Here is a 13,635-nt window from a genome sequence, read left to right as displayed (position 1 = left end):
CTTATATCGTTTTTGGAGATGATATAAGGAGTGGTTTGAGCGAAATGACATTAGTGCTGCAACATTTTGCACTGACAGTTCGAGTCTGACAGCAAAAATTAAGAATTTCAGGTAAAGCGTGTGATGTGTGACGGTACGCGACTATGTCTCGTGATCGACGTCACTCTGCCACCGTGACGCACTGTTATCCTGATTCTTGTCTTTCACTGGCACTTGTTGGCGACAAACGATCCTTTCTTCCCACTTTTTCTTTCTTTTCTTTTTGGCAGGATCACAACAGATAGGTTGCTTGACCCACAGTATATACCACCGTTTCTCAAATATCCTGGACCTGCTGAACCTGAGTCCGAGCCTGAGTCAACGGCAGTACAGCACGACCGACCTACTGTATTATTTCCAAGATGGCCATAACGTCGTATTGTGGAAGACAGCTTTTTATGGTATGTTCTGTGCTATGATTATTTGACATGTATACATCTGCTCAACTATTTGATGCACTCAGATACACCGCCTCCTGCTGTTACGCGATTCCTCCATTTTTAAGGACATATTCTCTTTCCCTGCATGGCATTCTGACGACTGTGCCTTTACTTGCGAAAGGTCATCCGACGGAAATCCCATTTACTCCCTGGCAACACCGTAAAGCATTTAAGGTCCCTTCTATGGGTAATTACGCTTTGTGAGTCATATAGAAAGCTTATGTACTCTTCTTTTTGGGATTCACCCATTATAAAAGACTAGCTGAAATATCAGTACGGAACGGACATATACGGTACATGCGATGTTCGTTCACTCATTATTATCTCTGAAATAACCAGCAACTACCACTCCTTCGCATACTGGTTGTATCTCGACATGGGCCAATATCTGGAAGAAAATGTGTGCTTCAGCTGGAAAATAAATGTGGACATTATTCGGAGTATGGGAGTAGCTGTATCGCCTCTTGACCGAAAATGTTACAAGGTCACTGCTCGTGCCGCATATGATCGACAGCACACCTTACTTGACTGGATGGAGTGTAATCAATTTATTGATTGTGTGGTTATATGTATTACTTATACCAATCAATTGAATGGTGTATTGAATACAATCACGACTGGTAGAAGTCCAGGATTGTCTCGTCAGTAACAATGCTATTCCTCAGCCTTATGAACATTCTAAGGAGTTGAGGTAGCGCTCTTTCGGACTTGGTTCGTTGCAATCATTTAAACAGTCTTACAATTTTACTACACGTTAATGCACATATGGTGAGAGATACATGATACAAGGTAGCAGCAACCCCATGCGTAGTAACCTTGCTTATTCTTCAAGTTCCACAACTCAACTCCTTATGCAACCGGCACGCGCGGCTTGAACCTCAACGTCGCCGCTGGACACGACACAAACTTGTCACTCCTTATTCCTAGGTTACCGAAGGCAGAAACCTCAAATTGCTCGATGATCTGGAAGAGGCAGACCTTAACCATCTTGTCACCAAAGTACTGGCCAACGCATTTTCGAGGACCCATGCCAAAGCGCCAGAGCGAGTAACGGTAGTCAGATGGAGACAGAACCTCGAAGCGGTCGGGTCTGTACACATGGGCGTCCTTGCCCCAAATCGGCGCCGTGCGATTGATCGTGAAAGCATCGATGATAATGGAGCTATATGTCGGAAGGTAGTAGCCACCGAGCATCTTCGGCTCATGAAGCACTTCGGGTAAAGCAAAGTCTGGTAGCTATCAATGAGTGATGCTCGACACAATATGATGTACTGAACATACATAGGACAGGATGAAGTCTGGCTGCCTCGAGACAGCAGTAGTGTAACCACGTGTCTGTTTTCACCGTATATGCGGTGAGCCGTTCGCTCCTATTGGTCCCTAGCTTCTCATCTTTTAGCACCCTCTGGATTTCGTCGAAAAGGCGAGCTTGGTAGTCTGGGTTCTGAGCAATAAGCGTGACTACCCAAGAAACGGACATAGTTGCGCCGTCTATAAAAGATGTGAGCTTTTCTTTTCATCATTAAAAGTAACCTGCACTTACCGAAGTTTGTGAAAAGAATTTCATCCACAGTATGACTGAATTCGTCAAAGGTCATAGCTCCTGACTGCATGAGTTCATACATAGTAGACACGGCATTTGAAATCCCTTTCTGCAGATCAAAATACTGCTGTGAACCTCTGAATACACATTTCACGATGTAAATAATTTACCTCCACTGTTTGTTTTGATACACGGTGCAGAAGCTTCGCCCAATTCTCCTGGAACCAGAGATTGTCCCGGTTGGCTTTCGTTGGCAAGTGTGATACAAGTTTCCACTGGTGGATCTTGCCGACCAGGAAAGCGTTCGCCATGATACGCTCATGAACTTTGTTGAGACCGTAAAGCTCTTGGAAAAGCTAGGAGAAGGGCGGGGTAAGCGTTCATAGTCAGAAATTGAGTCATATGTCGAAAAGTTCACACCTCCTCGTCAAGCATTTCTCCGAACAGCCTCCTTGCAATCATCTTGAACGGCAACTCGGACTGAAGCTCTGCTGACTCAATGATGAAGCCCTTTTCGTTCGTGGGATCACGCTTGGCGATGGGCAACATGGGGAGGACATTGATCCAATTTGTAGTATCTATCAGCATCGACGGTACGGAATCCTTGGTCATCGCTGCGGTCCAGTGAGGGTCGGTGTGCAAACGGAGCCGTTTCCAGTCGTCTCTGTCCAAAAATCCGACACTCTTGCCAAGAACTTTGCCCATGTAGACACCGAAGGAAGTGTTGATAGTCTTGAGATGGACTCTGGAGTCACCCGAATAGAGCCTACGGACATCATCAGGATCCGTAACGACACTGGTATTAATATTAGCGCGTTTCTTGTGGCTGACTTATACTGGACACATACAACTCAGGTATCGAACCACAAAATATCCGATAAAGAGAGCCATATTGTTTACGCCACTTAACAGCGAGGGTAGATCTTTAGGCAGAGTATGGTCTATGAGTACTCAATAAAAAGCTATGGTCTTTCTTACCCGTGCGAGAATCGATTGAATCGCGTATCTTCCCAGGGACCAGGAATGACACCTTTTCCTTCACCTTTCATATAACCGCAGTTGTAAATAAAAATCTAAACAAAGCATTAGCACAAGGTGTCAACAGTAGAGGAACAGAGTCTACCTTGATGTAACGCAGCACGTCGTCACCAAAGTAGTAAAGGAAGGTGACCGTGCTTGCACAGGCCACTGTCAAGAGTGCATTGGAGGAGGTCAATATGTCGAACATCCTTGCTGTTCAGAGGTGAAAACAGTGGGTGCGATGAGGAGTATTAGAAATGGCCAGCTTTAATATAACGAAGATGACCGTCTCTTCGAATGCGAACATCAGAGTCACGGGACCTAATCTAAACGCCCCAAGTCATGAGGCATTGCTTAGAACTTAGACGAAGGAAGGGCTCCTCAGATGGCGTCCATGGAACCGTAACTCCTTCAGTCCAGACACGCGTTTGCAAGTTCGCAAAGACTACGATCACCGGTGTCAGTAATCAACACATCTCATCAGGAAGATAGTTACTATCAAGTGGGGTTCGCCCCTATCACTAACCGAGGCTACGGAAGCGGATAAAGTGTCAAAATATAACTGAATAGAAAGCCTGAGCGCCTGAGAAAGCTCGGTTACGTCAAATGCCACCGAGGTAAGAAAAATGATACTTACCACAGAAGTAAAATGGAGCCTTGGCTAGAGCACAATGCGGTCCAAAGATAGCTGAGAAAAACCAAGAGCATTATGTCGCATTTGTTCTATTTGGCGATAATTGATTACCACTTATCAAATATCCCAACAAAGAGGAAGAGTAGTAGTTCGAGGATAAGATTAACCATACTATTCCGAAAACTAGCCAACTCCTGAGTGTACCGACGAGCTGGAACCAAAAACTTGTGAAGAAGAATGCTGCGCCTTCGAGGCCTCCGTTATTATTGGCCTCCGTGGAATATGGAACAATAATTCGTGGAGCGAGGAAATTGGAATAAGAACCAAATCTCACGTCATTATCTGCATTGGCATCAAGTATCAGCACTTTTTTACAAAACATATGACATTGCCCAAAATGCTAACTTTGATTCACATAGCCGATTTTATTCTTTGAACAAAAGTACTCCGCTACTTAATTCTTCTGAGAATTTGATTCTCCATACAATCATTTCACCGAGGGAGAAAAAGGGGTCAACCAGACTAGCGAGCCCAAGTATAACCAAAAGGTGCGGGCTTCTGCCCTTGATCTGTCATCTCTGAGACCTGTCGGCCAACAATAACTGGAAACTCCAAATAGGCATGCATGCAAGTGTGCAGCCGCGTGCTCGTGGTACCTGTGTCGTTTACGGAAAACGCAGCATCTCGAAATGCGTTCTCCGCGTTAGCGCCTATCGCGTCGCGAACATACTCCCCTATAACATCATATCCGTCGCGCTGCTCGGGGAGGGAGAAAGGGTACTGCTTGTGCTGACCGAAGAAGTGCATGAATGCGCGAGAGAAATTGTGCTCGGCGACAGATTTCATATGTTCGATATATACTTGGCAGCCCTCGTCGTTGTGTGGTGCATTACTTCCTAAACGATCTTGGTTGAGGTCGACTAGACGGTCGTAGAAATCGCTGAGTGATCCGTCGGTCGAGTTAGAGATATAGATGAAGTGAGGGACATGGGCCCATTTCTCAGAAAGAACACTCTCCAGCGGCACATGCTGGATGGAGAACCAGTCCGACTCTCCCAGCGAAAAAATACGGTCTGAACCAGCGTAAGAATTCCATGCAGCTAAGTTAGCTTTGACACGGTAAAAGGTGTTATGATAGCCTTCGATTAATGGTCAGAATAAGCATTGATTAATTGAACCAAAAGGTCTCGCCTTCTGAGCAAAAACGTCTGACAAGCAACAGAATGGGAGTGCCGCTCGCAAACCATTCTGCACGAATGGGAAGTATAGACGTATAAGAAGCCACGCAAGATATGTAGCGGGAGCTGGTAATAGTGGACCTCTTAATCAAACTGTACGTGATGTCAGCGCATATAATAATATCAAGCCAAGACAGAGACTTGCCTGTGAGTAGACTTTGAGAGCAGCATATCTGCGGAAAGCTTGCAGACCCAGTTTGCAGTGAGCTGGGACAGGTACGACTGCATCTTCTCGTGGTCCTTGACAAGCATCAATTTCTTCGTGCGGTCCACCGCATTGATCGTGATCTCTGGAGCTTTTTCCAGAATTTGTGCTTCAGCTTCGGCGTAGATGGCAGTAGGATTGGTGCGTGCACGAATATATGCTGGTGGTCCAGGCTCTAAATACATCTCTTTCTTGAGAGAGAGAAGACGCGAAATGGTGAGAAAGCGTAAGACCATGGTGCGATCCTTCAAGTCCCACTCGTCAACTTCGACTGCGCGATATTTGCGCTTTGACGGAGAATTGGGAGCGGGGGCATTGTCGGAGCTTGCAGACTGCTTGGCAGAGAAATAGTCGCGGGAGGCTCCCAGCGTCTCTGAGGCAAGTCGGACAGCCTCAGGCAGATTGACTTGTTCCTTCTCGTTCAGAACAGTCGAAGGAGGGAGACCGTCGGGGGTTGCGAGGGATTCGTCACTGTAGTCGGAGGTAGATGTAGATGTATCATCGAGAAGAGCCATGAACTTGTCGCCATCGATTTTATCAAACACTCTTGCTTCTGTCAAAGTAGAAGCAGGACTAAGGTCGAGACCACGAAGGCGACCCTTTCTAGCACGAATATTTGCCAAAAGAACAACCGCTTTGTCTGTGGAGTCACGGACAGCGTCGACGACAAGCTCCATCCACTCAACATTTCCAGGAGTGCGAGCATACTCCATGAGCTCCCACAACATCTGGGCGCGCATGTGGCACGAACAGTCGCCTACATGCGCATCGAATACTCCTAAGTATTCGCTGCTACCTTCAACGCTCTGAGTGCCAGCTGCAGAGAGTAACGTAGTGAGCGCCATCTCGATGGCGTGCATCCCATGTATATACTTAATCACGATAGAAGGTAGTTCATTGACTGGTACGAGTTTTCCTAGGTTTGAGAAAAGAATAGTTGCAGCCATGGCGTTTCGAGTGAAGTTGAAGGCAAAGCTGATTTCGACTGCATACAATAGGTAAGGGAGGTTAGACTCGAGCGTCACTAGTGTTGTGACAACGCACCAGTACAAAATGTGTAAAGGCTTGTATGAAAGACACAGGTTAGCGTGGTGCATTCAAGCGTGACGATGTTTCCAACCCTGATTGTTCCCGTTTAATTCGATTTCGATTTCGGTCAGAAGGATCATTATCAATACCCATACCATGTAAACTGGCACAGCATGGCGTCGATTCAGGTTTCCCCATTTGCAGTTTGCAAGTAGAGCGGTAGAGACCCGCTTGACCCGCATCTTGTGCGAGTAGGCGATAGACTACGGTCATATGGCCAGCTTCCAAGACAATCATGTGGCAGATGACTTGCGATCAGTGGACTAGTGCTTTGAACAGTAGACCAATTCATAACGTAAGTAGACAGAAGTTTCAGCACACCATTAGTGAGCACGAATGGTCATCCGAGGATGAGCATGATGCCGAGATACGAGGGAGTGAAAATATCTCCAAATGGACAGAGGATACACTTTTCACATGGAAAACTGTGGTGTGTCGGCTATGAGCAATGCTTGACCAAAGACTAGGTAATTATTAGAAACTTGACGGTCTTCGGCGTTGGTACTAGCAGATATTTTAGAATTTCGTGGTTCTCTTCAAAAACAATCTACAAGTTGGATGCTGGCAAAACACTCACCGTGTTGGACAATTCCAAGCATCTCGCTGGATGGGATAATATTGCAGAAAGAGGTGTCTATACTACCAGACAAACAGTGTATGGAGAGGATAACAGAACGAGCAATGATGAATTGCAGTCATCACCCGAGTCGGATCTCGGACTCGCTGAGCATCTCCGACTCGGCTAATTCTTCTCAGGTTTGTCGCTCACCACCATCCCATCTATACAATGACCGTCATTATCTACTCGACCAGACCTCTCTCTGGCAACCATCCAAGCGGTCGGTCCCTCCAGTAGCCAACAAGCTTGTATTTAGCACCCAGATTTTTATGTCCTCGGGCTAATTCCTGTTCTAATCATTTGCTTTTATCCCTTTTGGCGGTGCTTTCAGATCAGAACCAGAGCGGCACGGAGAATCTGCATTCGATGCTATGGTCTATACACCTCACTACATATTGTCGATGGAGTAATCTACACTTGGGTATATTTCCGCGTTCTAGATTCTCATGATAAAAAAGGTGAACTCCGTTGTACGAGCGCTCGTATCAAAAGGCACTCATAATCGAGGGAACATTCACGCATCTACAAGCTTCGCCAACAAGGCCAATCTATCGTGGGAGGATGATGTAGCTCGGCTACAAAGTATGAACTATGTAGACGAGGCTCCAACAGTGCTCGGCGCTTTCGTTCGATGATAGGAGTGGCTGTCACCCTCACATACGGCCCTATGTTCTCGCATAGGTTGGATAGCGACGCACAAAAAACCTGAAGCTCCACGCACAAAGGTAAACGGCAGAATGGAAGCAGAATTGTAAGTAAAGTTCAGTCGTCGCGTGTACGAACCTCCTTCCTATTATAGCTGATTGGCCCCAAAGATACTTTGTTCGTTGTGTTGAAAAGAGTCGCCAAGCGGTGGACCACTCCTCTGGGCGTCAATTTGACATTTCTAGAAAGTCTGCGATAAAAGGCTACTGGAGGTTGTGCGTTACTCGTTTAAAAGGCAGTTATCAGGTCGGCTGCAGTCTTCCTCTCTACATCCGCGGTGGTCATGGGATTCACTGCATAGAATGAGCACATATAAATTATTGAGTACGAAGTCAAGTGTGTGTCTCCTGATAATCTTCCATCGCATACAGTCTGACTCCGCAGCTCAGGAGGCACAGCCTAGACACAGCCCCACCCGTCGTAAAAAAAAGTCTCCCTAAGCCAACAACGAACGATCTCCACGAGTTCCTGTAATAGCCAGCACGGACCAGTAGTTGGAGAATCACTGACCATCAGTGATCATTTCATAGGTATAGGTCCACCTTTAGAAGTGCTGCAAAAGTCGCCGTGTTTTCTTGCGGAGCACTTGCTCACTAACCCCTTATGTACTCTGCCATCATTTCATGACCACGTCCGACCGAAAGACTGGTTGTACCTTAATACGAAGAACATGGCTTTTGCCAGACAGGAGGGGAAACGAGAAAGGCAATGGCCTTATTCAAGAACTGATCGCCGCAGTCAAAGTATCTGGGCTCATTCGCAGGATACCGCCTTTAGGACAGTACTGGGTAAGGGTAATGTGTTCTATAACCATCGCCTTCAGTTTCTTATCTAACAACCACTACATACGCACTAACGCCAACCCAGATGGGTTTCTCGCTGCCCATTGGGACATCAACAGTAAGCAACTTTTCTTTGATGAGGCTGAGGGCACCTATGGCATATCGTTAATACCTGAAGCATAAGTGTCACAGTACTCCGCCCCACTAGTTGCACCTCTGTTAGATTAGTTATGCGACTCGGAGATCCTTTCGATTGATACACAATTTGTGTTTGATCTTCATCTGGTGGGGTCGGTAACAAGCAGAGGGTATGTTGGATCTGGATTGCGCGCTCGAACGCACGTTGGTCGCTCCTAATGCGAGGGTATCTTTTTCGATTACAGTCTCACACCTACCACTATGACCGCAAAACAACACAATAAGCACACTAATAAAACCCAAGGAAGATAATCAAGACCATACACCGAGCTGATGATAAACAGAAGACAAATCTCCCTGGGGACTGATTCAATTAAGTTGGACAAATGTTCCAGAGCTGATTGGGAGAAAGGTCGGTCAAGATGTCCGTTTCTTCCATTCCAAAAGTCATTACCGTTGTCCAAGAACCACGGAGCCTTTGAGTGCGGACATGCTCAAGTGGCATTGAGAGAGACCGTGGGGGAGTGCCGTGGGGGAGTGAGCATCAACGAACCGACTTCCCGATCTCCAAGGGCATCACCAGGCATTGCCCATATTAATTGTTTCGTTCTGTAAGATGGGGTTAAAATCAGCGCTGAACCCAAACGAAAGGGGGTATTCCTCAGCATGATCGGATGGAGTAACAGATGGGCTCTTCGGAATATTTTGGCACGTGTATTGATTACTTGAATTTACCGCTCAGAATTTACCGCTCAAGATTGAAGTTTACTACATAAGATTACCTTCATACAGCCACAAAGAGCTTGCGACTACATTGAAAGCGGGCAAGGCCAAAAAAGAATGATCCTGCGAGGGCCATGATTCCCTGCCAGTGGAACTGTCAACTGGAAGCCCCGTCGCACAACTAACATTGAAACACCCACCGTGTATAAAATAAGGTGTTGGAAATTCTCGCGGTCTTGAGTCTTCACGAAGATACCGCCAATAGGTGAGCCTGCAAGCGCGCCGGTCGAGAGAAAGGCGAAGAGGATACCTATCCGCGCACCAATTTTCTCGATGGGAGTTATCGCTGCGACGCAGCCCTATGTGGAGATCATTGTTATGAGTGGATTCGAACACTTGCGGAGAAGACGTACTGCAAGTAGCGTGAAGAATGGGCCCGAGGCAAAGCCATATAAGACAGAAAAGACTATCTCGTTCGTGCGTGAGATTGAGGTGTACCAGAGAGCGAGAACGAGAATGCCGCTAATAGCAGTGAAAGCCGTCATTGTATTGAACCTGGATAGGAAAGCATTTCAATCAGACTGGTAGCCTTGCAATGTAAGAGTTTGAGCTACCTTCCCCATTTATCCGCAACAAGCCCAGGAAGAATGCGACCGAATATTGAAAGGGCGCAGATAATGGCAAGTAGATATGCTGAGATGCTTGAAGGGCCATTCATGGCCGTCGAGTACTCTGCAATATAAAAGTAAGGATTGAAAACGCTGAACGTGCTAAACCAGGCGCCAATTGCAAAGGTCGTGAATCGTAGATCCCGGAATGCGCCAAAATCGAGAACCTTGAATAAACTGTTGGGCAAAGGTTTGCTTGAACGACAAGTTTTGATGGTGAATGTTGCAATAGTATAGCAGACAAATACAATGAGTGCACAAACGCGCACGGTCCATGCTATGTAATTGGGGTTAGAGTGATGAACGAGAAGTTCGTAGAAAAGATAGTTCTTACCAAAGCCAATCTTTGGTAAGAGTTTGTTGATCATGATTGGAAACACAATACCGCTAACACCAGAACCAGCAACTACAAAACCCAATGCAAATGCAGCACGCCGCTTGAACCAATGCCCAATAACAGCCATCGAAGGATAAAAGCTAGTAGAAATCGAAATTGTCAGCATGGTCGCACAAACTCGAAGATGTGATCCGTGTTCACTTGCCTGAATGCTGCTCCACCATTTAGCAGGATCGCCTCTGTCAAGTACTGCTGCCAGATACGGTGAGGTTGTGTGATAGACAACATGCACAGCGCAAAGACCATAACAAGTCCGCTGGCTGGGATCAGATAGCGCGGTCCATATGCATCAAATATTGGGCCTACCCAGGCGCCAACTATACGAGCGATCAATTGAATAAATTACTAGAGCCAAGAGCAAGACTGGGCTTACGGAAATAGAGAACAAAGACTTGTAGTGCACCGATCATGGTTATGAGCGTGGGGGAGTAATTAGATAAGTAGTCATCCGTGTAGAAAACATTGAATTCGCCAAAAGCGTTGATGAGTCTAGTATAGCTGTCTCCTCAACCAAGGACTAAGTTTGAGTATGCGTTACATACGTACCCAAGTGTGCAGAAGTACACTAGAAAACATCCGAAGACGCTGAGCCATGCCTGTATTCCGCCATCTGGAGGCACTTCGAGTTCTGGAAGCCTTTCGGTTACAGGTTCAAGTTGCTTTTCGGCGTCCGAGCCTTGAGTAGAAGAATCGAGGTTGAGCGTGCTAACGTTTGGACTAACGACTGTAGGGGAGCTTGAAGTAGTTTCCAAAGTCATGAGAGAACGTGATTGAAAGCAAAAAAATCAAAGGTTAAACCGACGATTGTCACAGTACACTTGAGGGGTGAACTTGATTTTCTAGCCGCATTACGGCAATTTAAGCCAATAATCCTTGTCAGCGTCTCCACGATGCCCCAAAGATGTTCCCACAGAGTTTACATGGACCATCAGAGACTGACGGTTATCTATCGACCCTGTGCACTGGGGGATTCTCGGAGGTGTAGTATACTAGTGCTAAATTGAGGACATTGCCCCAACTCCCGGCTTCAGTCTCAGACGATTTACCTTCTAGGGAGTCCCGGCCCGCCAAGTATTATTCTAATTCTTGCGGCGTTGGCTAGCCCCATGCATTGGTAGGATCCAAAAGTAGACCATTTGGCAGGGATTTCCTATTTGGTATCAATATAGAGTGATCTGCCTATTTATCCACATATGTACATGGTCATGTGGTTGGCATCACAGAGACGGAGTAAGGACTTGCACCACGGGCATGAAAGGGTTCCAGCCAAGCCGGGAGAGGTATGATTCGTACACAAACAGCATAATTTCAGCCACCTGGCTGGGATACTTCAAATATTATAAATATATACTTTGTGATAGATTAACTAAAATTTTACCAATGTTTTGAGGAATAGCTGGGATGGTTTGTGCCCAGTTTGAGGCTGACATGTTGCTGGTTCTTTATAAACTAAAATTTTACCAATGTTTTGAGAAATAGCTGGGATGGTTCGTGCCAGACACATTGCTAGTTCTTTGAAAAGTCAGCAGCTCAGCCAATATGTCACGATCGTATCCATCTGACTCATCCTTTTTATCTAATCGCGAGATAGAGACTATTATCTCACCTAATCTAATCTCTCTTTGATCTTATCTTATCTAGTAATCACGTGACACATTAGTAATACTCATTACCAATCAGCCTCACGCATTACACATGTTACTGACCAATACGCTACGTCATACCTCACCGTAGCCTCATGCTTTCTTCTATATAACTAGCACGATATCCATGTACATACCCCAGTTGTAGATTTACTCTTATACTTGCTTGTCCAACACTTGTTGTGTGATTTAAGTCCTACGCTGCTCGGGTTACCGGCATAACAGCTAGGGTCTTTACATAATCTACAACTTTGAACGACACCTGTTGATGAGCAAAAGCACAGCTATCCTAATCATCACCCTATTCCCTCTCATCGCAATCATACTCTTTGGCATTGCCAAACTCTACGTCTATATCACTAAACCAACCATCATCACACCTATCACCCGACCATCTACCATTGTTTCATTTTTCCCTGCCAACGTCTCACCCACAGAGTCGTTTGTCGATATCCCCCTCACTCCCCCTTCCAACCCTGTAGCTAGAACCCTTGACGGCGTGGAGCCCGATAGGTATTACTTAGTTTAGAAAACTTCTTTACCCTTCTGACCAGGCCGCTCACTTGAGTCCGCCAGTTGGAAAAGACCTGCACGCGGTTATTCGCTGGGTATCACTGAGACAACCGTTCGGACCTCAGTTACTATACTTTAGAACACCGATATATCAGATAGAATTAGTTACATACATAGTCAGTGCGGGACAGAAGAGGAACCGCTTGACTAAAGAAGGAAACAGATAGACCGGTTGATCTTACATTAGAAAGTGTTGATCCGACTTATCATCGGGAAACTCTTTTGTATGCAACCTGGGAAATTCGAAGAGTGGTTAGCAGAAGAACACTTTCACTCCGAGAACAGATTAGCTTGGGAAATTTACTTTACATTCCCAGAAATAGAACCGATCAGAACCCGCTACCACACCCCCTACCCAGATCATGACGACAGAAGCATTCGGAGAGTGGCGAGGTCCGCGCGAAGAGCCGGACACATCAGAGATAGGAATGGGAGAATTGTCAGGTGCACTCCCACCGTTGGAACCACGAGCACCAACATCGCAGGAAGCTGGACTGGAACAGTACATTCAGACCAGAATAGAACAGGAGCAGAGACGGCTCCACGATCTTTACGAAACGCAGCTGAAAGAGGCGAAAGAAGAAGTCGAAGAATTGCTAGCCAAGCTGAGGTTAGCTACGTCGAATTCTTCTACGTCCGCTCCCGCCGCATCCGCACCCACGCCACCCAGTACGCAGCCGAGACGCGTAGATAGAACGAGAACGGCACTCCAGAAGCCTGAGAACTTCGATGGAGACCGAAAGAAGTACAAGGCTTTCCGCGAGGCCTTAATGCTAAACTACGAGGATGACGAGGAGTACTTCGCGGATGACAAAAGAAAGATCGCCTATGTGCTTTCTTTTATGACAGGAGGAGCAGCGGCTGCCTTCAGAACGGAGTGGATGGAGACAAAGATAGAGAAGAGGATGCGAGGAGAAAACCTCAAATCCACTTACGAGAGTTTCGAGTGGTTTGCCACTAAGATGGAGACTCGGTTCAAGAACGTTCACGAGCAACTCGCCGCCCGCAATGATATTATGATCTTGCGCCAGGGAAAGAACACGGCAGAGAAGCACTTCGAACATTTCGAAGAACTGAGGAGGGAGGCTAACTACCTCCAAGCAGCCAATGAGGACTTCCTCATTTCGCTCTTACGTAGAAACATGAATGAACCCCTGGTCAATCAGGTAATATACGGCG

The 13,635-nt window shown here is 46.4% G+C and overlaps 6 protein-coding genes across 6 annotated transcripts; 3 read left to right on the top strand and 3 right to left on the bottom strand.

The window, feature by feature from the left end:
* Nucleotides 1-175: 175 nt before the first annotated feature.
* SERLADRAFT_479723 (uncharacterized protein) lies at nucleotides 176-621 on the bottom strand (the record flags this gene model as incomplete). The annotated part of the gene is made up of 2 exons (XM_007323972.1): nucleotides 176-447; nucleotides 509-621. 2 exons carry the CDS (start codon nucleotides 619-621, stop codon nucleotides 204-206), a joined length of 357 nt encoding a protein of 118 aa, XP_007324034.1.
* A 234-nt stretch (nucleotides 622-855) lies between these two features.
* Nucleotides 856-1,128, top strand: SERLADRAFT_374561 (uncharacterized protein; the record flags this gene model as incomplete). The annotated part of the gene is made up of 1 exon (XM_007323971.1): nucleotides 856-1,128. One exon carries the CDS (start codon nucleotides 856-858, stop codon nucleotides 1,126-1,128), a length of 273 nt encoding a protein of 90 aa, XP_007324033.1.
* Nucleotides 1,129-1,328: 200 nt separating this feature from the next.
* On the bottom strand, nucleotides 1,329-3,250 carry SERLADRAFT_443361 (uncharacterized protein; the record flags this gene model as incomplete). Its single annotated transcript, XM_007323970.1, has 8 exons — nucleotides 1,329-1,708; nucleotides 1,761-1,970; nucleotides 2,023-2,131; nucleotides 2,193-2,378; nucleotides 2,443-2,818; nucleotides 2,871-2,945; nucleotides 3,001-3,095; nucleotides 3,146-3,250. 8 exons carry the CDS (start codon nucleotides 3,248-3,250, stop codon nucleotides 1,329-1,331), a joined length of 1,536 nt encoding a protein of 511 aa, XP_007324032.1.
* A 1,039-nt stretch (nucleotides 3,251-4,289) lies between these two features.
* On the top strand, nucleotides 4,290-4,732 carry SERLADRAFT_402722 (uncharacterized protein; the record flags this gene model as incomplete). The annotated part of the gene is made up of 1 exon (XM_007323969.1): nucleotides 4,290-4,732. A coding segment is annotated over one exon (272 nt), but the record flags the coding sequence as incomplete, so codon positions are not given.
* A 4,091-nt stretch (nucleotides 4,733-8,823) lies between these two features.
* Nucleotides 8,824-11,215, bottom strand: SERLADRAFT_364080 (uncharacterized protein; the record flags this gene model as incomplete). The annotated part of the gene is made up of 10 exons (XM_007323968.1): nucleotides 8,824-8,849; nucleotides 8,907-9,176; nucleotides 9,235-9,317; nucleotides 9,376-9,534; nucleotides 9,589-9,730; nucleotides 9,790-10,120; nucleotides 10,178-10,320; nucleotides 10,386-10,557; nucleotides 10,614-10,729; nucleotides 10,787-11,215. The coding sequence occupies 8 exons, from the start codon at nucleotides 10,996-10,998 to the stop codon at nucleotides 9,237-9,239; spliced, it is 1,356 nt and encodes a 451-aa protein (XP_007324030.1).
* A 936-nt stretch (nucleotides 11,216-12,151) lies between these two features.
* Nucleotides 12,152-12,535, top strand: SERLADRAFT_443358 (uncharacterized protein; the record flags this gene model as incomplete). The annotated part of the gene is made up of 2 exons (XM_007323967.1): nucleotides 12,152-12,396; nucleotides 12,460-12,535. 2 exons carry the CDS (start codon nucleotides 12,152-12,154, stop codon nucleotides 12,533-12,535), a joined length of 321 nt encoding a protein of 106 aa, XP_007324029.1.
* Between the last annotated feature and the right edge of the window lie 1,100 nt (nucleotides 12,536-13,635).

Source organism: Serpula lacrymans (genome assembly GCF_000218685.1).
Source record: "Serpula lacrymans var. lacrymans S7.9 unplaced genomic scaffold SERLAscaffold_17, whole genome shotgun sequence".
NCBI classification, from domain to species: Eukaryota; Fungi; Basidiomycota; class Agaricomycetes; order Boletales; family Serpulaceae; genus Serpula; species Serpula lacrymans.
The sequence above is the reverse complement of the archived record's forward strand: the minus strand, read 5'-3'. Positions and strand labels throughout refer to the sequence as shown.